Source organism: Fopius arisanus, unplaced genomic scaffold, assembly GCF_000806365.1.
Source record: "Fopius arisanus strain USDA-PBARC FA_bdor unplaced genomic scaffold, ASM80636v1 scaffold00118, whole genome shotgun sequence".
Lineage (NCBI taxonomy): Eukaryota > Metazoa > Arthropoda > Insecta > Hymenoptera > Braconidae > Fopius > Fopius arisanus.
In genome coordinates, this window is record NW_011887857.1 from 300440 (window position 1) to 323506 (window position 23067).

Consider the following 23067-nt stretch of genomic DNA (forward strand, 5'->3'; position numbering starts at 1 on the left):
ATCACTTTCCACGAAAGCGCAGGCAAAAGATTGAGGCGATTTCTCGGCTATTTTTGTTTGGTATTTATGCCAACGCTCAAGATGAGGGACAATCCTTTTTATCTCACTCGTTTCTATCCTCTCTTTTCACCTCGTAAGTCGTAACCTGGGGGACGGTTTTATAGTTCCGCCGTTTATGAACCGCACGCCTAGCGTTGAAATGGGAAACGCCCGACGTTTTCAAGCCTTCCTGACCCAAACCCGTTAAATGTGCAAACGATGAACGATTAAATGCGAATGCTTTATAGACCGAATTCACTCTCTCGTTCCTTCTCTCTTTACATCTTTTTGTTATTCTCTTTTATGTGTTATACTGCTATTTCTGGATTTTATTGTGCTTTTCGTATCCTTGGGGGATATTGAATTTTTTATTTTTTTTTATTCGTCTCAAGTCGTTTTGGGACAGAATTTTTTGCAAGTCTCAATTTAGCACTCACTCTTTTTATCCTCAAATCTTAATCGGGGTAAAAGAATTTACGGTTTTGAAAGATTTTTTTTTTTATTTTGGGGAGAATTTTAGGATTATTGTATAGGGGAAATATTGAAAATGGAGGCATTTCACTTTTTGCTAATTATTTGATATTTTTTTTCAACCTGTCGCAAGGCAATCTTTTAATACTGAAATAAATTTTACGTAAATGAGGTTTTGTGAAAAATTTTTCAGTCTTCTAGTGAAAAATTCACGAATAATTTCCCGACATTGTATGCAAATTTCCTGAATTACGTATTCTCCTGGAAATTTACAATGATCTTAACTCCGAGAAACTATGAATTATGGCTCACATCTTTATAAAGAATTATCAAGTAGACACTGCTCCTCTGAAACAAAATGTTTTCCCCAATTATTCCCGCTGTACCAAGAAAATTCAGCATAACTCAACTTTTCAAAACGCAACTCGAAACTTGAAGTCATTGTCGTAAAACTGCACACTTAATTTGCCTTGCAAAACAGAGGCCTCAAAAAGACTCGGTTAGCAATTTTCCCAACGGTCAATCCAAAAAATAATTTCCACAAGAAAGAGATTATTCTCCAACAACTGACCTACAATGAACTACCACTTGAGATAACTCCAACTAATTCCAGAAAAATGTGAAAAATAATTACCAAATGTTTTGACATAACACTGATGTTTACACCTGGAGGTAACCCGCTGGACTACCTGGTAATCACTGCCCTGGAGGAGTACTTTCCAAACGATATATCCTTCGAAGACCAATCCTCGTCTGAAATCCATATTCTCCTCGGTGCGATGACTGAGTTTATTACTCTCCGAAGCATAAATTTAACCGCGATGAATTAATCAATTTCCTCATTTTTTTTTCTCTTCGCGTCGGAAGAAGGTGGGATAAAACTGGAGGATATAGCAGTGGGTATGAGAGGGCAATGTGGAGGACGCGTTCTGAGGGGAGAAAAAGGTGTGTTTAAAATATTAACGCCGAAGGCGCTTGCACGGTTGGTTCTTTGTTCGGGGGTTATGCATAGTACAAGGGACCCTCGGTACGATTTCACACAGTGTATACAATAAAAAAAAAAAGTAAATGCCGTACATAGGATGAAAGGCGTGGTGTTGGTGAGAAAATATCAGGGGTAAATGTGAAAAAGCTCGGGGGCAAATGAAAAGGTAAATAAACAGAGGGAAGAAAGGAAGAAAGCTACGTGAAAAATAATTCATGAAATATGCACTGAGGCCAGAGGTTCATTCAATGGTTTTTAAAAAAGTCGTCGTGTCGTCATTACACAACTAGACGGACGAGTTTGTGTATGAATTACGAATGTCATCGTCTCGATATTCTGGTCGGAGTTCACCCCAGACCTCGACGATGAGATATCAGGGGTGAGTGAACTGGAGGTCATCCGAGCACTTCTGAATATGAATCGATATCTATTTCTGGGAATGACATCTGCGGGGTCTTTGGACGATTTTTTCTTACACGTTTTCTCTTTTAATGGCTGCTAATCCGGAATTTTACTATTTTCGCTGGATTTTCGATCGAGACTATTATTTTGAGACGATAATTATATGTTTAAATTTAATATTGAGGATATTAATATTCAAGACGTTTGGGAAGAGGAGTGGAATTGAGATGGTGAAAGCGTTAGGTGTAATTTGGAACTTGAAAATTTCTGACTCGATTCGAATTTTCTTAAAAATACCAGAGTGTTCAGAATTCGGATTCATCAAAAATCAAAAGATGAATAACAAAATGTTACAAAAAGTACTTGATTCAGACATCCGAGTAAAAAAAAATTGTAAAAATATTCGCGAGATTCAAAAAACCACTCAAAGTTCTGCTCAATTATAGTTCTACCAAAAGTAGGTCAAGGCACTGTAAAATAACCCTGATATAAAAAAAATCCTCATACCAAATGACACATTTCCTGAAAATAAGAAATGGTTCTCCTCTGTGTAGCGAACAGATACACAGAAAAAAAAAGAGGATAAGATTGTATTTGGCCTGAGTGTAAACAGTGATACACAATCCGTCTACATCATGGCGCACATCGACATTGTGATAGAAGAGAAAAATAGTAGGCCAGAGGATTCACGAATATTCGTGTTTACCCACATATACAACACGTTATTGTGAGACTCGCGTCACTCTAATCTCTTGTCTGCACCGTGTATAAGGCACTCAAATGTTGACAATTAAGTAAATATACATAGCCATATACGAAGTAATACCACGTAATGGCAAAGAGGGGGAGAATGGGAGGTTTGAGGAGCTCGTGATCGCGGAGCCACGAAATATTTGAGTTCCCTGGCAAACACGTAAATGTAAACGTGGCGTTTGCATTGCCGTTTACTTTATCCTCTCTCTCTCTTACTCTCTCGGCCCCTCACCTATTCCTTCTATTCTAAACTGAGCCCTCTGGGTGCCTCAGCAAAGACTGGGAAATTGCTGGAAGGGGACTGTGTGGGCTAAAAGGGAGGAGTAGAGTCGACTAACCCTCGACCAAATATTGACCGAGCGGGATATTGCTCCCAATGCTTGTTTGTTTATTTCAATCCTCGTGACGGATGGACCCTGCCCTGTGAACGCTACGAAAGGGTGGAATTGATCAAGTATTGGGAGAATTCGCCGAGACCTTGCCGACGTACATACCAAATACACTTGCGGCTTACACGGAGATTACAATGCTCGGTACAAGGCAAATGTAAACACCATCATACAGAATAACATTATATTGTTGAACCGAGTCGTGTTATTTGTTTACCAGTTAAAAAATCATTAATTCATCAGAGATCATAAGCGTCATCGCTTTGAATAACTTCGATAACTCAATCTTCTCAATGCACTCGTCGAATTAATATTCGATATTGTGAATATGAAGTTTAGCACGTTCGGGTGAGATTGTTTGTAATTAATGAAAGCCGGTCATTTAAATTTTGCTAAGACAATCTCCAACAATGTAGCCAAAAGTTTTACGAGTTGGTGGGGAATGGCGTCAACAGAGGAGTCTTGGAAATGTGTGGGTAAAAGGGGGTGCAAAGGGGTGCAAAGGAGTGGAAACGGGTGGAAAGGGGTGGAAAGGGGTGGAAGGGGTGGAAAGAAGTGTGGATGAAGGGGTGAAAGGGAAATGGGAGAAGTGAGTATCTCGGAACGACCGCGAAAGCGTTTTCAATCCCCTCACGTCTTCACCCGTTTCTCGACACCTTGCGCAGCCCCGACGTGACTCCAGGATATCAATCTCACCCCATTCTCAACCCCAACCGTGTTGCCACTTCATTACTTTCGCCCTGGGTCTGCACAGCTGAGGGGGGCCCACATCCGAGCGATGGATTCTGTACAGTCACTTCTGAAATGCCCTATTACATTTTCCAGCCTGAGGATGAAGTTTGTGCCGATGGTACTGAGGTTCGTCGTACGGTCTCAATTTAATTTCCATTAATCTCATCGAGTTGAGGGGATAGAGTTTGTTGGGTTTAGTACTGTGGTTCGAGGGAAGGTCTTGGGAAAATCCGGACTCTATTTACTACTGGAGTCTTACTACAGAGACGAGTTTAAATTGAATGGAATTCGAGAATGTTTAATCGTATAAAATTCAGGGAACGATTTCATCGACATGCTTCGAGGAAATTGCTGAATTATTTCCCGAGAAACTATTTGCCCTTTAACTGACTCTAACTCACAGAAAATTATTCTATTTTGAAAAATATTTATAAATTGTAGATAATTCCATGAGTGAGCAATTCTAAAATAAAAAGATTTATCAACGTGGCTTTTCCGGGTAGAGACAAAAAATTAACAATAATTTTTATAACTGATTTTTTATGTAGTTTTTATTGTTAACATTGATTGCTGTATTTTCAGTACAAACTAATTAACAAATCGTTGCATCAATAAAAGTTAATCCTTGTCGAGTGATTTCGTTCCGACAAAAGGTGTACGTTAAATTATTGCAGTGCAATAATAAAATGTCATGCGATAATGGTAATCTGTGGAGAAGCCCTAGCCCACGTGCAAGACTCAGTACATAAGTTCTGATTGTTCAATAGTAGTTGAGATAATCGATATTCACTCACGACTAATTACGTTCGGGTGTCTCTACACTGTAGTTACTGTACAGTGAGTCTACAGGCCATTGCAGCTCGACTTTAAGCCATAAACTACACGGATACTCACAGGAGAACACAGAAGCATATTGAGGTGTAAGTAGTGCCTATGTGAAATAGCTTTGCTTATGCACGGAGAATGGTTTGGGGTGAGAAGCTTGCCACTGGCTTTGCCATCCTGAGGATGAGCTAGGAGTAGACAGGGTTGTAGTGCACTGGTGGCTTCATAGCCAGAATTGAGCTGCTACTCACCTAACTGACGTAATCAAGTGGTCGCCTATGGAGTACAAGAGAGTACTGCAAACTAGCCACTCATACACTACTGTTTCTAGATGTATATCCGATGAACAATTCACCCCCAGGGGCTTCGGTAATTGATTCCAGAAGACGTACCACTCTGCACATCCTAATGAAAAAAAAAATCACAATTATCAAATTCATCAAATGTTTTAAACTCAAATGTCCTGGAAAATTCGTACAACATTTTATTTAAAACGGAAAAAATGGTGAACAGTGGAAATCTGGATAACGAGGAATGGTAAATATACCCGTGATGTTGGAATAATAGCGTTTGCTGGTATCATGTGATTGCAGAAATGTTTATAAGAGTTCAATCCTTGTCTCAGCCGTTTAGCTGGAGGATGAATTCCGAAATTACCACGTTCGGATATAACATCGCGTGTTGAGGGAGAGACACAATCTAATACTATGACTCCCTCACATGTCGACTCCTATCTAACTAAATTCTAATTAACCGAGCTCCACAGCTCGTGTCGAGGTATTTGCTTCCTTCGGGTTAATCATCACGGTAGTGCCGCAGTACCTCCGACCCGCAGGCAAATTCTATCATCCCGACTTCTCTGATATCTTTCGCGTGATGGCTGATTGAAAACTCCATTCTCCAATTAAATTATTCAAAGACTTATATTTTTTCAAGAACACTCAACCCTTTAGTGGGGATATCCGGAAATTCGTACGATTGATTCCCTGGGTAAAAAAAAATTGTGATGGGAATTTTTTTTCCAAATTTTCAAAAAAATTCCGAAACAAATTTTTAAAAAATACGATTGTTTTGTTTCCGATTTTTTTTGTTTCAAAGAAAGAATTTTCTGGAAAGTTTTCCAGAATTTTTTTGAAAATTTGGAAAAATATTTCAAGTACATTTTTTTTTACCCGGCTCCCTATCGGTGAGCTCTAACCGGGAACTTGAAATTCAGTAAATCTCGTCTGACATAAAATGGGGCAATCTCCTCCAGTTCTTGGTGAATTTACACAAGACCTCCGACAGAACGTTGAGATATTTAAAACGAAAATTCCAGAAAGACTACCCTTAAAACATCACAAAACGACGAGTCGATAGAGAAAAATAAAATATCCGACAAAAGTGCATTATCCACAGCACCATGAATTGCTTTCACGGTATTGAAATATTCATACCCTGTGGATATAGAGGCCCCGATAGAACTCGAAGAGTTGGAAGAACCATCTGGGCTTGTGTGGAACGGAAGTAGCGAAGACGCGGTGTCTATAAGATAGGTAAAGAGGGTTGGGAATAGTCTCTGAACAGCGTACGTCATACGGTGGGAAGTCCGCCGGGTTGGATTTGCATGGTATTTAGAATTCTGAGACTTCAGGGGACTTTGACTCGGAGAATGTAGATGTTGGATTGGGATTCTCATATGTGGGAGCCTGGAGAGGTGAGGGGGTCACGGGCTGTCACCCCTAGCTGTATTTACGAAGACAACGTATGAAGGCACCTGTATTATGCATGAGAAGATTGCACATAATGTTTGAAAATAGTTGGTCGTGTGCCAGGGGGAAGCTAGGAGAGGCTGGGACCTATTGCCTAGTGGTTGGCCATGTTTTGAAAGGAATTCACGGGCTCGGGACAGATTGGAAAGGGGCGAGGTGGGTAAAAGTGGGAAACATCACCAGCATGTATGGGTAGCATGTTGACAAGTGAGCAAAATAGTGGCTGGGGGTATATCATTTTCTTTGACCTCCACGGCCACTCACCGAATATGGATTGAATACACGGATGGATTATAATGGCCACCAGCGTGATATAAACTGCTCGGTACTCAGCTGGTGGCTGATATTTCATTCGGTAATTGAGTTGAGGCTGGTAAAGCTTGGCAGGGACACGAGTGGGAGCATCTCTAAATATCAATCGTCGATGAATTTTACATGGTTTCGACTACTCCCTGGTATATTATCGAACTCGGGGTAATTTATGCTCATCAATTCCCGATTGAGGAATCACTCCGGGGTGATTCATCTAATTTATACATTTTCCAGTGGATATTTTTCATATTTTTTCTAGTGTGGCATTGTCGAGTTTACACCCGGGGTGTACTCGGGTAAAAAATTGTAATCGGAATATTTTTTCCAAATTTTCAAAAAATATCGGGAAAACTTTTCAGACATTTTTTTTATGAAACAAAAAAAACATCGGGAAACAAAAGGATTTTATTTTTGGGAAAGATTTTTAAAAATTTTTCTTCTTTTCCAGATTTATGAAACATTTATTGCTTTGCTGCTGTGTGGTTTTTCTGCATATTGCCAAAGGGGTGGTTAGGGGAAATTTTATTCCCCCATAGAGAATTTGAGGGGGTGCGGAAATTTGTCGTTGCAAGGAGTTGTTTATTTTCAGTTTGACATATGAAAATTAATTTTTTTCGATTGTAGTCCGGAGTATCTCAGGAATGAGCCGTCGCTCTGACTAGACAAGACCGAACAACGAACCGAGATAATTAACGACTGGATGAATTCCCGAGACAAAAGGAGCGAGTGGTTAGGCGCCATCCGGCAAAATCCCCAGTGGGTAAAATATTCGCGATTACCACGAGTGGCACATCGAAGAGCCCTCATTCCTCAGAGAATTAAAGATTAATCCCCTGAAATTCGCACCTTCCCCTTTCACTCCTCAATCCTCTGATTCTCATCTTACAGGAGTTTGTGGTGCTCCACCAAGTGGTTACCTGGGGCCAACTAATTTCCTCTGACTTTCCTTTTTGACCGAATTTCAGGTATAAAGTAGAAAACGAAAAAGTGAGGGAAAAAAAAATCCCCGAAGATTCTAGGAACAGATAACCCCGGGCTGTCATCTCATTCATTCATGGTATTTCGGAGAGGACCCGGGGAATTCCTGTACACAAGTAAAATGCGATAAGAGATTCAGAGCAAACTCGGGAATTAGTGGAATTTATTCAGGGTCAGGAGGAACCGGCATAAAGAATTCACCTCTCATTTCGTTTAATCTTTATCGTTCTTTTTTTTTTATCGGGTAAGATGTCTGGCGACAGTCAACAATCGGTTTGAGAAATTCGAGACGGCTTTTTTCTCCCTCGTTTTCTCTCCCACGACGTTAAAAAACTGATTACAGAACGAGGGGGAGCGACAAAATATTCTCTGAACGGATTATTCTCCGAAGTTCTCGCTTCTCCACCAATGATTAACGATTATGAAATGGAACGGAGAACAAGATGTTTTTCATTCGCCTTCAATTTGCCGGGAGTGCCGGTTTTTTTCGTTCTCTTGGTTGTCTCATTTGATCAGCCCCCTTGTCTATTTATTTCTTGTTATTATATTTACCGAGCAGATGAATTGAAGCTATTTCGTAGTTTCCCTGAACTTTATTTATTCCAATGTACTTCAGATGTGGCAATAAATTTGTCTGTCGGCTTGAAAAACTCCTTTGATTCCCCACATAAATATTCAATCCCAAATTACTCTAAATTCAAAATTAATCAAGAATTCAAAAATTCATTCAGAATTAAATGGCCATTAATTTCATCATCCAATTGTACATTTATAAAAAATATTTTTTTCTCCCATAAAAAAAAATATAATCCTTTCTTCTGATGTATAATGTGGAAGTTACTCAATGAATTAGAATTTGAAAAATAAGAAGTTGACCTTAAATTCCGGTGGATGAATAATTTATACCGAAATCGAAAGAGCCAACTAAGATTTTCATTGGCATTCAATTAGGCGTAAGTGCTGGCAGTCTCGACGCCTAAATCTCCATTCTTTTCTCTCCCCCGATTCTCTTATTTGACAAGCATCTCCCTGTCTATTTATTTCTCACTGTGACTCCACCCCTCTTGAAAACCCTTCGACGGCTTTTGTGCTACGAGTATGTGCTTCTGTTCTCCAGAATTTACAGGCCTTCAGCGAATCGTTTTTTTCTTTTTATTTTTTCCTCCAGCCTTTTTTCGCTATTCATCTCCCCTCGTGGAGAATATCCCATTATGGGAATTTAAATTTGTTCCGTGAGATTGAGCATTTCAATTACGAAATTTCCTTTTTATCCCAACTCCAATCAATCAATATGAGGTTTTATCGGCGAGTGGTAGTTTGTTTATTAATTTTGGTACATTTCGCTCGGCTTTTATGTGACAATCGAATAAACCTCTCCGGTGCGTTTAAAACGAGTGAAAATTTTCGGAACAAGTTGAATAGATTGTGAGTGAAATGGCCTATGTGAAACACTCGACGCGAACGCCAAAACGATGCGACCAATGGTACGTAGAACAGTAACTGCATACATTGGGATGTGGCATGTATTGGATGTGCGCGGGCGCATATACAAAATAGTCGGGGGGGTGGGTTGTTATTGCATTATTATTGTACCGGTGGGGTAGCCCTCGTAGAACCGACGAGCCGCGAGATTATGGCGGTGATTGCGTGCCGCGCCCACGATTTTCCCGCTTTCTACGCTCCATCGACTCTACATACTACAAAACCACATCCACAATACATACAAAATATAATAACATGGACGCTCCAATGTATCCCCACGGAAAAATCATAAAACCCTTCCAGACCCCGGACAAATCATTACCCAATTATCACCGCCATTTTCCCATACCGATATTTTCGGTATTTGCCGGTGAAAAAATTCTTGATCTGAAATTCATAATTCAAGTTATCAGCGATTGAATTGAAATTCCCACAAGTGCCTTCGGAGGACAGCATCGGCAAAATGACGATAATTTGATATTTTTAAAGTTTAAATTCATTGCACATCAATTTTATCATCGGGTGAAGTTGGAAAATTGTCAGTGGCACTCATCAAATTATCCTTCGTTGACTAGTTAGTGACTGTAAAAACGTCAGCCGAATTCTCACTCCTCAATCCATCGGCTGTGCCATCGATCACAGTGCAATCAAAGACGCCCCTCGGACACGAAAATACTATATAATTCCCCGTCATGCTCCACAGCATAATAAATCATTTCGCGGAACCGAATCGACCGGAAACAGCTTTCGTACGCGATCGATGATTGACGTCTGTCACTGGTGAATTTTCCAGTACATCTCATTCCTGCTTTAAAATTGAAATAAACTCCTAGCAACCAAACGCTGGGTCACAGCCAAACAAATTACTCATTCGTCTATTAATTTATTTTTAACTTGAAATTATATTACAATACACCCACAACTACTACCAAACAATTATTTATCCGAAATGGAAAAAAATGATTAAATCACACTAAATATTTCCCATTACAATAATCAAAAGAAAGAATGCAATTAAATCCTTTCCTTTGAAACAACTAAACAAGTTTATTTATTTACTGATAATATTTTTGGCGCAAAGAGAAATCCCTCAACTAAACGATTAAATTTGATCGAAATAAACAATTTTTCGGATGTGAAATTGAAATACATTGGTAACGGCAAAAACGTCGGGGCACCGCCCACTGAAACCTGGGAAAATAAATAAATGATTCCCGCATATGCGGGATGAGTGACACGTACGAATGGTGGAAGCTCACCACCGCGAATAAGGGTCCGTATAATTACTAATAGCCCCGGCAATTAGAGTTCTCCCCAGGGATGGTCGCCCAGCGGTTTCTCAGCGAAACGATCAAAGGAAACATATCGCGTGGATCCCAGAAATTCACCAGGGAAACGTGCGTGAGGAAGGCGATAGAACCAACATCCTCAAACCATCACGATCTGGTACAGGTTATCGAGAGTTTGATGTGTGCGATGAGATCCAGACGCATCGCACCCTCAAATATTTTGTCTCCATATAGAATATATGGAGCCACCGAGCACGTGCGCTGCAACAGCGCATGCGCAGCCGCAGCCGCAGCCACTCAAGTGGAAAATGTCAATACGAGGGACAAAAAAGAAAAGAGGGGAAAATGAACAGAAGTAAGAGGAAAGTATCACGCGGAAAATGCGCACGACGCGGTATTTTGTGGGAATGAAAAAAAAATATTCGCGGAGGAACTGATTAAAATGACTCCGGCACAGGGACGAAGGGCCCCGTGGGCTCTGGCATCTCGAGGGTTAATTAAAACCTCTCTAATTATTTATAAACAGTCATTTCTTTGACCATAGCGATAATAAACGTGTTAGAGTAAAGTGAGATGAATAACTATTGGAGGATGCGGCTTGACTTTCCACCGGGATTGGTCGGTGCTGGTCGTCGAGTCCGCACGGACTTTTGGTCGCATCCCTGGCGCCATCTTCCTCGCTCATATAACTGACTAGTTTCTCATCCCTCTTCCTCTTTAGCTTTTGCGCATGGGTGAACTCAGTTCCACCGCGCGTAATCTGTAAATCGCCGATTGTGAAGAACTCAGAAGTCCAGTAAGTTGCTTGAACGGAATCTTCCTCTTCACCGGTCTTTTTTTTTTTCGTTTCACTCTTTCGAGCGCTTTTCTCTCACTCCTCCAGGAACTCCCTCACCCCATCCAATCCCTTGCAATCCCTCCCAATCCACGACATACCCTTCGCCACAGAGACTGTCTCCTAATCTCTCGTTTTTTTTTTTATTTCCTCTTCCACGTTGCCGTTTTTTTTTTTCTCTCTTTTTCTCCACTCGAAGCGCACCCCCTCGTTCTTCCGTTTGTGCGCCTCTAGTAGTTCCGTCCTCCTCGAATCCACTCGACGGCTGGTGAAGTGGAACTGAGGGTATATTGAGAGAAGGAAACAAATGAGAGAAAAAACGCCGGGGGATTTCTTTCAGCGTCCGATAAAAGCCCTCGCCTCGGTGCCCAATATTGATTTGGCTCTAATCCGGGGAGGACCCTCGTCATTGGTAAAATAAACCGTCGAGTAATAACTTGGTGCCGCGAACGGCTGATGTATAATCTTTTCTTGAGGGATAAAAAGTCAGCAGTCACGCGAGTTGCGGAATTTCGCGTGCGACCGCGCGGGGGAAACGTTTAACGCGTACTTTCTCCTTTTTTTTTGGCGGGGGGTTTGTTATTTGTTGGGCGGGCGAAAATGCGACGATTAAGGCCAGCCGTCGAGGAAACTCTCGTCGTCTTTAGCTCATGTATTCTTTCTCGATTTTTTCTTTCCTTTTTTCTGTGTAATATTGAAGCGTTCGGGAGCCCATCACGCTCCGGAGCTCCTGCTGGTTTGAGCTCCGGGGAACCTATGGGGCAATATGTTTCTACATTACCGCGTTAAAAATACGTAATTTGGAGTCACTGGGGCGTTTCTATACGCTCGTAACCATGGCTTAAAAATAGTGGAATCATGGGGGTGGGTGTTGTTTGAAAGATTTGACGGGGAGTTTTTATGGACTGATTCATTGGGGATTTGTAATTTTATGAGGGAATCTAGGAAAGTGTGGATCACCTCGATTTTCTTACCATTTTCTTTCGGGGAGAATTACTTGTTCAGCATTCAGCTTCGATAAAATTAATGAGCATGGGAATTTGCACTCGATTAATGACCCGTGTGAAATGAATAAATTTTTGCTGAATTGAATAGCTAGATAAGATTTTTCCAAATAAAATTTTGTCAAGTGAGATTTAGTAGATTTGATAATTCCACCGAAATCAATGTTCACCGTTGACGCGAAAAACGTCTCGTGCAAAATATTTAAAAACATGCAATGTACTCCTCATTACTTTCTCTCATGAAACGATAAACCTCGATGGTGTATGACATTTCAATATATTTATCAACAGAGATATTCTGGGGATTTCTAGGGTTTGTGTAAAAAAATATAACCAACGAAAGAAAAAGGCTCGTGGGGCGGGCTTATGTTATTTTTCAAATGGAATTCTCAAGAGGGAATTTCCGCTCCTACGTTCTCGTTTGCAGCGAAAAAAAGAGGGTTAAAAAAAAAAACAGAGACCAAGTAAACCCCCGAGTACACAGTGGCACGAATGAATTTTTCATCCGGCGCCTCGGTGAGCCCCCGCGCGCGAAACGTTACGTGACTTAAAACGAAGATTAAAGTGTTCGTCCCTCCTACACCCCATTCTCTTCCGTTCCAGCAGTCTCCGTATATAGTACATACTATATACCATATACTGAGCTTTTTCCCATTACCCACCAGTGCCAGAAGAGGAAAAGACCAAGGCGTTTCTGGCTATTATTCTCGATTGCCTCGAACAATCCTCAATCTTTTCGGCTTCTCCTGTTTTTATTTTCATTCCGGACGTTGTGAACTGGTACCCTAAAGTTCTCCACTTTGTCGCTCATATCTAGATTTTTTTACTCCAAAAATTATGCAAATAAAGATTAAATAATCAACAACTGTAAAAATTCTCGACAATTTTTTCCCCAACTTTGTTATTTATATAGAACCTTTTTTTTGAGCACTGAAATTTTTTTTTATGTTATGAATAAAATTTTCTTTTGTATAAATAATGTTGGTGGATAAAGATATAGACTGTGTGGAAATTTTCCATTTTTTCCAAGACCGTGGAATAGTCTTTAGATTCGCAACCCGAGGCATTGTACAAGACTGCCGAATCCCACTTAAATCACATATCCCCGTAAAACCCACGGTTAACGCAAATTACTGAGAGATTGCCGGGTTACCAATCCCCTGATCGATATCAGCATTCTGAATAACGATGGTAATGGAAGGGAACCCCCATCCGTGCCCCTCGCAGGTATAAAACCGTGCGTTTTATGTTCCTCCATGGATTTTACGCCCTGGAGCGTTTAAAGGAATTTTAACGAGTGGATAAGAAACGCACGATAATTGTTCCCATACCTCTCCTCATTACGGAGTGTCTTTGTTCCCACTTCAATCCACACATATTTTTTTAATGCAATGGGGAAAATATTTCCTAGTTGCGGCAGGTGAATGACAGAAATATTGGAACAGTTCCCAGTGAAAATGACAAAAGTGAAAATGTTCTAGAGTTCCAGTCAGACAACCGCAACGTCGATACTCGACTCAGGGGAACGGCCAATAAACGTGGGGGTCTCTCTCTTCGTGTATTTCTATCCTCAAGACAACGAGCTCAAACCTCTATCCAATGTGAATGTCGAGGGGCTTTACCGTTTGACAAAAAAAAAGCACGAAGGAAGGAAAGAGCAAAAAAAAGTAAAGACCACCTTCGCGCGTTCGCGTGTTGTATTGCAACTGTTGGACTATACATTGACTATCGAATTTCGATTCCAGTTCATTGCCCACGACGTCTTCTTCTCGTTTCTTTTTTTTTATCCACCCCAATTCCCCCTGGATGTCGTCGGTGAATTGCCGCTCGAGTTTCCCCCGCAGAAATTGCTTCTTCGATTATTCACGCTCATTCATCTTTATGTTGTCTCCGCACGTGGAGACAACCCGCGATGAAAAAATTCGATGAAAAAAAAATCATCTCCCAGGGCGAAAAAAAAATACAGTCAAATAAAAGTTGGAGTAAATCAAGTCGAAAAATTGGGTGGAATCGAGTCGTCAATGGCATCGAGTCAATTTTTTTTCTCAGTTCAGTTACTTCAGTCTACTTTGAAATTCATCTTAATTAAATCCTGATCGTCTTTAATTTTGATTCACATATAATTATTTTTGGACTCACGTCAAGTGGAAAATTGAGTGGGGCGAGTACTTTTTTGGGGAGGCGATCTAATAATAAAATCAAGTAATGAATGCGTTCAACAGATTAAAATTATCGTGGCTGTACTCGTAAATATGGTAGCGAACTGACGCGAATCCGTGCGAGGCAAACCAACACACGGCGATTATCATCATTGTCATTATTATTCATACCGTATTACGGTCGAGTTACCGGGCGTGTCCCGGTGTTATAAGCGAGATATCCGTTTTTGCCCTAGTAGTGTATTTTGTCCTCCACAGTTTGGTCTTCGGTCGTTTCCTTCCACCCACTGTTAGTTTATTAATAATTTACTGGTGGTAACGTACGCTAAACGGGATAATCAAAATGAATTCATTAAGTAATGCGATCGAGCGTGTCGCACACGATTCGTTCGATCGACGATGTGTGACCTCGACCCCAGCGATAAACTCTACCTAAGTGGTTTCCCTATTCCCTACCCTCACCATCAACCTGATCAGACTCATTACCTCCCGATCGATTGCCCAAGCTCCTGAATATTCATGACATTTTCAGCAATTTCACCGTCACATCGGTAATTCCCATTTTTATTTCTCACAATCCCAAGACGCACGCACGGTTTAAATTACACGCGTGAAATCTGTTGCTTCATTGCAAGTTCCAGTGGAACTCTAGTGGAGTTTTGAGAGTTATCCGTTGAAAATTTATTTTTTGTTATTCAATGATTATCGCAATTTAACTTCTCGGGAATTGTTCTCTCGATTTGCAAGGTATTTTCAGCAAAAGATCTTACGAGTATTTGTGTGGACGACCTTGGTCCTGTTGAGTACTCGAGTTGCCCCCGGGTGACACTTCGGGGAAGATACTGGTTGAGAAAGGGTGATGTGTGTTGGGTCTGGCCACCTTGACGCCTTTTCTTCGCTTCTGCATCGTCTCCTGGGCATCGGTGTGTAAACATGGACGACGACACGCGGCGCTTACCTGTCTTGGCCTCTCGTTTTTGCCTTGCCCCATTGTCGCTTGTTCGACTGCTCTTCGGTTGTAGAGGGTATGAGTCACACAAAGAGACTACCAACAAAGAAAAATAAATCCTCAAACTGATTCTCAATGCGTTTGCAACAAGTGACCACCATTCCAAAGCCATCACAACTCAAATCGAGTTTATTTACCAAACGAAATTGACTCGATATATAATTTGAGCTTTACGTGTGTTGTTTATGAGTCACACAGACAAACTACACACGGTAAATAAATCCTCAGACCGTCAATCCAAGTGTACCATGAACCCATCACAACTCGAATCAAATGAATTTTCTCCCGTCAAAATTGACTCGATCTGTAATTTGAGTCACTTTCAAATTGATTTGAGAAGCATTCCCAACGAATGACTCGATCTGCAAATCGAACTATACATCCTTGTTCCACATATGATTCACAAAAAAAAAAAATACAACCCAAAAATTGATTCAGAATGGTATTGCAACAAGTGACCGACCCCAAGCCCATGACAACTCAAATCAAATTAATTTGCCACCCAAAATTGACTCGATCTACAATTCGTGCTGCACATCCCCATGCACACGTGTCCCCGTACCAGAGAAAACAGTTACAGAAACAAACTGCGGGGGGAGGTCCAACAAAAAAAAAAAAGAGAGAGAGACAGACAAAGGGAAGACTACCCATCACGTACCCAATCTCAACTGCAGGGGTGATTTCGTTCCAGCACGGATGGATTTATTTAAGGGCGTGTTATTCCAGAGAAGCTACAATAGGAGAAAGAAAGACAAAGAGAGAGAAGGGGGAAAAAACAGACAGAGGTTTATGGCCGACATCTGCGGGCAGTTCTGACCCCCCGGCGTGACGAAACATCGAATGTAGCAACCCATGAGCTGAGGTAAGGGGTAACTAAACTACATTGAGGGGCCGAAGGGGAAGAGCTGCGGGTGCTGAGAGTGAGACAGAGATCCTGGGCAAATCGACCGTTAAAAACTTCTAGGGGCGAGTAATTCCATTAGCGCTCCACAGTAGTCCCCAAGGGTACCGTGACGCCCGACCCAATCCCAAACTATACGATCCCTCTTCACCCTGGGAACGATCTAGGGGGGGTAAAAGTGGTGTGAGCAAGAGGACAGGTTCGGGACACATTTACCAGAAAAGCCGTAGAGAATTTGGATCATCTCAATTTGTCACCCCATGTTGTGACCCCAGGGAAAAAAGCCTCAAATCGTATTTCTACATCCCTCTTTTTTTTCATTTCTCATCTCCTTTAATATTCATTCGTCATCCGAAGGAGTTCGAGCAGCCTGAGTGAATGAAAAAAATAACTGGATTAACAAGTTTTTCGGTGGGCTCGGCCTTTTTTTTATTCTTCCTCCCCAATACCCCCCTCGACAACATTAATTAATTCATTTGGGGGGGGAAAAAAAGAGGAGAGTAACCGGTCGCATGTATACGTATGTACATGCCACGGATGCAACAGCAAGACTCATAAATCGTACGTCGTGTTAATTCCTTTGAACGTGCAACATAGAGGCGGCGAAGATACTACCGGTATTAACCTCGACATAATTTGGTGGGTGTGGGTAGAAAAAAGGGGGTGGAAGTGTGATACAGCTGATGGAGAATGCGGTGGAATCTTGTCGGGACATGGCAAGGGCCTCAAGTCCTATTTTTTTTCCCATGTCCAGTTGAAAAAGTAAACAGGTGACTTTTCAACTTTTCAACTTTTCTCATTTTCGCTTTCACTAAAAGCTCTCGAAGGATTACTATTAAAAAATTGTAGATATTCGGAAACCCGTATTTTTTTTAACTGCATAAAGTACCCACCTTTTCATGATTCTGAAAGTGCCCATTCTACCCCATGTCGTATGGAAAATTGTCAAGTGGTGTTACTCCTCGGGGTTTACGTACAGCAGTTTCCTCGGCATATAAATTCCACTTCTAGTATCGTCGGGAAATTCGATCTAGGTTACAGCGAAGGACAAAAGCAATGCTATCAGGTATCGGAAAACGAGATCGATTCACTCCGAATCTCAACTGTAACTGTTAGAACCGAGCCCACGGGTATATCGAGTTAATGTGACCGCCACAGCGTATATGCACAAGTTGATAACACGGGCCATGTAAAATTTGTTAATCCCCCAGTTGCCAGGGTATCCACCGTTCATCAACATTACTCTCGATACCGTCCGATGGCAATGCATTCACGATCCAAACTGCCATTTTGAGCATTGAAACCCTCATCAAATTGTTATTTTCATCACTACACTGATAAAGGGATTTCCTAATATCTACCCGAAGCCATTCAAGTAATAGCATATTTTTCCCATTATTTTATCAGATCAATGTGCTATTTATGTGAGGTCCACGATGATTAGATGATCCACCTTATCTCATTTATGGACGCCAGTTGGCTCGGCATTGTGGTCAATTAATGGAAAGATAATGGGATTATCGATGAATAATGAGGGAGTGATTCATCGGAAACCCTTTTCCATTACATTTCTACAGCTAGTCAGGGGTCATTTTCACGTCGCATTATTTAAGAATAGATCGATTACGTATGAGCTGCACGTAATATTGCTTTATGGCATAGGTGCCCGTAATGACATAAAATAGGATACGAAACACGAGCGTTATGGATTTTTTGACTCGTGGGATTCTAAAAGGACTAAATAGGGACGAGCGTGAAGTTGAATATTTGCCTGAACAGTTACTTTTCGGTACATTAAAAAATGTTAAATAAAAAAAATGTTTTAGGACACATGTGAGACTGAAGATTTTCGGTCGAGTCATTGGCAGTCCTCGATTTTGCCTTCGCTTGCCAACTTCAGACTCGTCGCAATTTCGTATCACTGGTATCCCATAATATCCTATTTTTTGACTGCCGTTACATTCTGGCTTTAGCGAAAAGTCCCTTTTCGTTCCGTAGTAAAATTTCACTGTTCGTCCATCACTCGATAGCCTTTGATTATGACTACTCCAATAGCTCCAGTATTTTTTGAGCCTAATGCCGAAAAGTGCCAACTCTCAAGGCGTCCGTGAAGCGCTCCTTTACGGCCCATCGAAAACGGCAGGCAAACGGCTGCACTGAATGCACCGATAATTCAACATACTTGATTCAAAGTATACGATAGTGGTATTCGTTGGAAACGGAAGTCGTGTTCACCGGGTGTATATGGTCTTGGAAAGTCGCCGTGGGTTGAGAGCATCGGTGCGGTTAGCCGCACAAACCACACCGACTGGTTTCTAGAGCCTTTCTCACTCACGCCATTCTCGGTTTATCCCATTGCGAGTGGATTCTCATTCTCTTTATCTTATCCGCACCCCTCATCCTCGTCCTCCCGCCCCTCCCTTCTCTTTTGCCAGTATCAATAGGAGTTTCTCTCTTCAGTTTCACTTGCGCGCGCACACGGTTCTTTACTTCCACTCCTAGTACCTCTTTCCCTCTTTCCCTCATTCGCCTCGGTAAGCACGGAGTACTGGGGCGAGGACACGTATCTCCCACCCAAACGTACACGAATGTACACGCAAACCGGCTGTGGCGACAGTGGCGGCATAACCACAGCCGACCAAGCGCAACCGACAGCTTCAACACTCATACCACTATTCTTTTATCCCAAAAGCCCTCTCGCTCTTTCTTCTATCGTCCTCTTCTGTTTTCCTATTATGCACCCACATTTCTGCATGCACCTTCTCGCCTCCTATCACGTCTTCACTCGCGGAAAAATCTATTTCAACCGAGAATTCATATTTTTCACTCGGCAAAATCACTTTTCAAAGCTATTTCTCCCGGACACTCATTTCCAGGTAGTCCAAGTCCGGGTGTGAACATTACCGTTATGGTGAACAATTTGATTACTAGGATTGTATGACCTTGTCCAAAGGCCTGTTATTACTTTCTACGTTGTTCCGGGGAAAAAAAATTTTCTATGATTCCACGAAGACCGAGATAATTTTCTGAACAAATTGAACTTTTATGGAATTTTATTGTCAACCTAAAAATTTTCATAAAAAGCCAAAGAAAATTTGTATTTTTCAACAAATTAAATTGAATGGTTGAAAAGTTCCTCGGGACTCCATAAAAACCAAAGAATCACCTGAAGTTTTCCAAAAAGTGGGAAAATTTCCCGAAAAAACCGCTGACAATGACCGGACACCGGAATCCCCAGGAAACCTGAAAAGTCCCGATGCACGTCTCTTGCAGTCTGCAATCCAGTTGAATAAATTCTCAACTGAGTTCCCACTCCCCCCCTCATCCCGTGCCTATTTCCGCGAAGCATGACAATGGGGTTTTCTAATCCTCCTCGGATTAAGGGTTGAAAGGGACTGTACAGTTCCGCATGTGTGTATTAGTGCGGCGAGGTTGGGTAGAGGCTCCAGGTAATGGGATCGACGTTTCGTTATGTTACTTTTCCATCCACATTCCCCCCTGGAGTCTCGCTCGTTTTCTCTTTTCCCTTCTCTCTTCGGGCTTGTCTCGGTTCGCTGGATCGGGTACCAAATACACACAATTCTCTCTTTCTCTCTCCCATCCCGCTCGTTTGCTTTTTCCCTCATTTCCCCCTCCCCCGCACACCGTGTTTTTCCCTGTGTAGCTCCCCCCCCCGTTCCCCTGCCCCCGGAACCCCCTATTTTTCATGTTTCACTGCGGCTTGGCGTAGCACCTTCATTCCGTTGAGTTTGTGCGCCCTGTACAGCCACACGAGTCCGCGCGGACTAAACGCACAACTGTCAAACCGTGAAAGTATAAAAAGGTAACGGTGTGATTGGACGAGCGTGCTGTCTCATTCGAGTCTTCGTGGATCGTTGTGAGACCATCTGCGTGTCTCGGTTGAATTTTATTGGGTAAGAGAGCGTGTAAAGGGAGACGATTGGCTGAGGTGTAACCGAGTCCGCGTGGAGTTCCTTTACGGTCGGTCGGACGATAGCGGCAATCAAGTAGGAAACTCCTTGGGACTGTGTGTAGCGTGATATTCACGGGTAAAGTAGGTGGGGGGAGTGAGGTAGTGGAGAAGAGGAAAAAGGGAAGCACCAACACACACTCGATGAGTGCCTCCGAGACCGTATGTACACACACATATGAAAATGACATGCACACTTGTAAAGCGTGAACAGGAGATCCTATTTCGCGTGTGGTACTCTCTCCATCGTCATCTCTCCTTCTCTATCTCATTTGGCACTTTGGTGTTACTCCTCTGCATCGTATGGGGTGGGAGGGTGAGAGTGGGAGTCGTCATCGTCGTATAGACGTCGGAGTCGTGTCGGGGGGATGAAGTAGACGGGGTGAAGAGGGAAAACTGGTGTTGTAGATAGGGCGTTGAGAAAGCGAGTGGAGGCGCCATATTTGTGGCGGTGTGGAAAGTGAGGAAAATCACGAGTGCCGAGGGACAACTGCAGGAGCGAGAGAAAAGGGTGGGTACGCGTCATACTCCTGACGGCCATTTTGTGAAAAACTTTCGATTTGTATGCCGACCTTCCTCATCACTCCAGCGCCCCCTTTCCACCCGATCGTCTGGCTAATACCTCCTCCATTTTTTTTTCCATTTCCCAGGTTTTTTTTTTCATTCCAATATCACCCTTCGCGATATTTTTTCGTCTCGCATGACCGCCCGGATACCGGTCATTGGTCACAATGTTGTTTTTTTTTTCCCGTTCATTTCCCCGTGCGCTGTAAAATGAATAAAAATTCCGCGCTGTCTCTGCCTCCATTGCCACCGTAAATAAAAATTCGTCGGCACAAGTACCGAGAATGAAAAAAAAAAACCGAAAAAAAACGGGTGTTATATCGATCGAATTTCATTGAAATAACAGACGGCACGATATGTTTCCCCGGGGTTATTCTGGCTATGTGTTGTACAATTTTCACATGTACGTTCATAATACACCCCACAGAGACGGATCCTGTGCCCCTCCACTTCTTTTTTTACCCCCGGCGTGGAATCGTTCGATTGACGAATAAATAGCCGAGTATTATGGGCGAACGAATCGAATAACATGCAACTTACGATTGGGACATTATCAAGTTATCCGTTCATCGCCCCGCCAAACCGTTACCAACAGATTTGTCGGGACGATAACCACCATCACACTATCTATCCCTCTCATTTCCACCCACACGAACCGTTAACCAGAGGGTTATGAAATCCACTAGTTTTCCATTCACTTCTATTGATCATGTTTCGGTGATGATGATAAATTTTACCTCCCCCCTCCCACCCCAAATCCACAAAACGAGCGGATGAACAAATGAAAAACAAACAAGCGCTGCTAAAATATTATCGGCACGATTATTAAATTTATATCAACCCCATGAAATTCATGGGGGGATGTGGAGATTAAAAAAAATAATGATAACAATAAAAAAACGGCAAATAAACTCCGTAAATAAACTCACGTAAACGCAGCCATCAACGTTAAACCTACGTCCGAGGTCCTTATCTGGCCTCAATTAGACCGACGTGTCGTGATTTCCCGTGTCCTGCTCACCCCCTCTCAACCTCCTCGTTTCACCATACGCCCTTCGGGGTCATTCACGTAACTAATCGCAATAATTGTAAAGGAGCTATCGTACCGGTTAATGCGCCGGGTGAAACGTCGTTCTGGCGTTATGTACACTAGTGTTGGTTTGTGAAAATAGCCGGGTGGTGGGGGCAGTGGATGGTCTGGCAAACAGCGGGAGGGTGGGAGGGAAAGAGAGTTCCCATGCGCCAGGGAGCGGCGCTGGAGGGGAGACTACCATCCCCACCACTGAATCACGTCAGTCGCTTCGGAGCTTCCGCAGAGGTAGCACCGTATGCATTTGGATTTCCTCGTTATTGTGTTGTGGCAGTTTGTGAGTGTGTGAATTGGCCATATATTTTAACCTGAGTTTTAACATCACCCCGGAATATTAAAATGACAAGTTCAGAGAGATAACTGATCAAATTCGAAAAGTGTGACTCCGTGAAAAAACGTGCATTTTTTTCGGAGCAAGCGGTGAATATCGCGTGAATTTAAAATTCAGATTGGGATAGTTGGGGCTCGCGAGTGGATTATTGGGTGATTTGACAAAAGGTAGTTTAGCTGTTCGTGGCGATAACTTATTGTGATTTTATTAAGTGGGGAAGAAGCGTCTATCCACATCTCGCTTGCACACGTTCCACCGGCGTGACTCTGTTTTACCGATTGAAGGCTACGGGTTTTGTTTCTTGAAGCGGGGATTAACTGTTACGAGTTTGTTGGAGCTTGGATAATTGTTATTGCTTCTTGGGAATAATTTTCGCGTCTGTGTGGCGGGAGGTGGGGAAATGAATGGCGGGGAATTTAAAATTAACGCTCACTGGCGGTGACTCGTAGGCTCTTGTGTAAACTTGTGGCGTAGGAGGTGGTGTTAGCGCTTTTAGCGCGCCTTTTTCTCACCTACAGTGTTATATCGCCTTTTGTGGATTAAACCGAGTGCGTGAGGATGCGTGAGAGTGAGAAAACGAGGGGATAATTCGGAGAACAACGGATATACGAGAGAACGTGTTGAACAATTGGACGCTGTGGAAACGCCGGAGAGATGTATCCCAGTGCTGGAATAAATGCCGCTGCTGTTGCTGCCGCAGCGGCCGCACGGCATCCGGTGAGTTATCATCATTATTATTTTTATTCTACTTTTTATTCCATCATATTCTTTTTTCAATGCACTCCCAACAATAGAG

General features: G+C 42.3%; 1 protein-coding gene across 4 annotated transcripts; it reads right to left on the reverse strand.

Moving 5' to 3' along the window:
* Window positions 1–4324: 4324 nt before the first annotated feature.
* Window positions 4325–21979, reverse strand: LOC105271671 (uncharacterized). Of its 4 annotated transcripts, none has more exons than XM_011313372.1 (4): window positions 21780–21979; window positions 15177–15451; window positions 4848–5001; window positions 4325–4773 (listed from the first exon to the last, which is right to left on the reverse strand). In XM_011313372.1, exons 2-4 carry the CDS (start codon window positions 15325–15327, stop codon window positions 4722–4724), a joined length of 357 nt encoding a protein of 118 aa, XP_011311674.1. In that variant the 5' UTR covers window positions 15328–15451; window positions 21780–21979; the 3' UTR covers window positions 4325–4721. The 4 variants fall into 4 exon arrangements, 3 of the variants coding, with proteins under 3 accessions (XP_011311674.1, XP_011311673.1, XP_011311676.1); XM_011313371.1 differs by having other exon boundaries at window positions 4325–4784; XR_892667.1 differs by lacking the exon at window positions 15177–15451 and having other exon boundaries at window positions 4325–4784.
* Window positions 21980–23067: the final 1088 nt, after the last annotated feature.

Bases quoted from the DNA above. Each gene is read 5' to 3' on its own strand.
- LOC105271671 (XM_011313371.1), bottom strand. From the start codon at position 15,327: ATGCCCAGGAGACGATGCAGAAGCGAAGAAAAGGCGTCAAGGTGGCCA. The intron at 5,002-15,176 runs GTAAGATCTTTT...TTTTTTCATTAG, and splicing joins GGTCGTCCACACAAATACTC to GATGTGCAGAGTGGTACGTC. The intron at 4,785-4,847 runs GTGAGTAGCAGC...GTCTACTCCTAG, and splicing joins CACTTGATTACGTCAGTTAG to CTCATCCTCAGGATGGCAAA.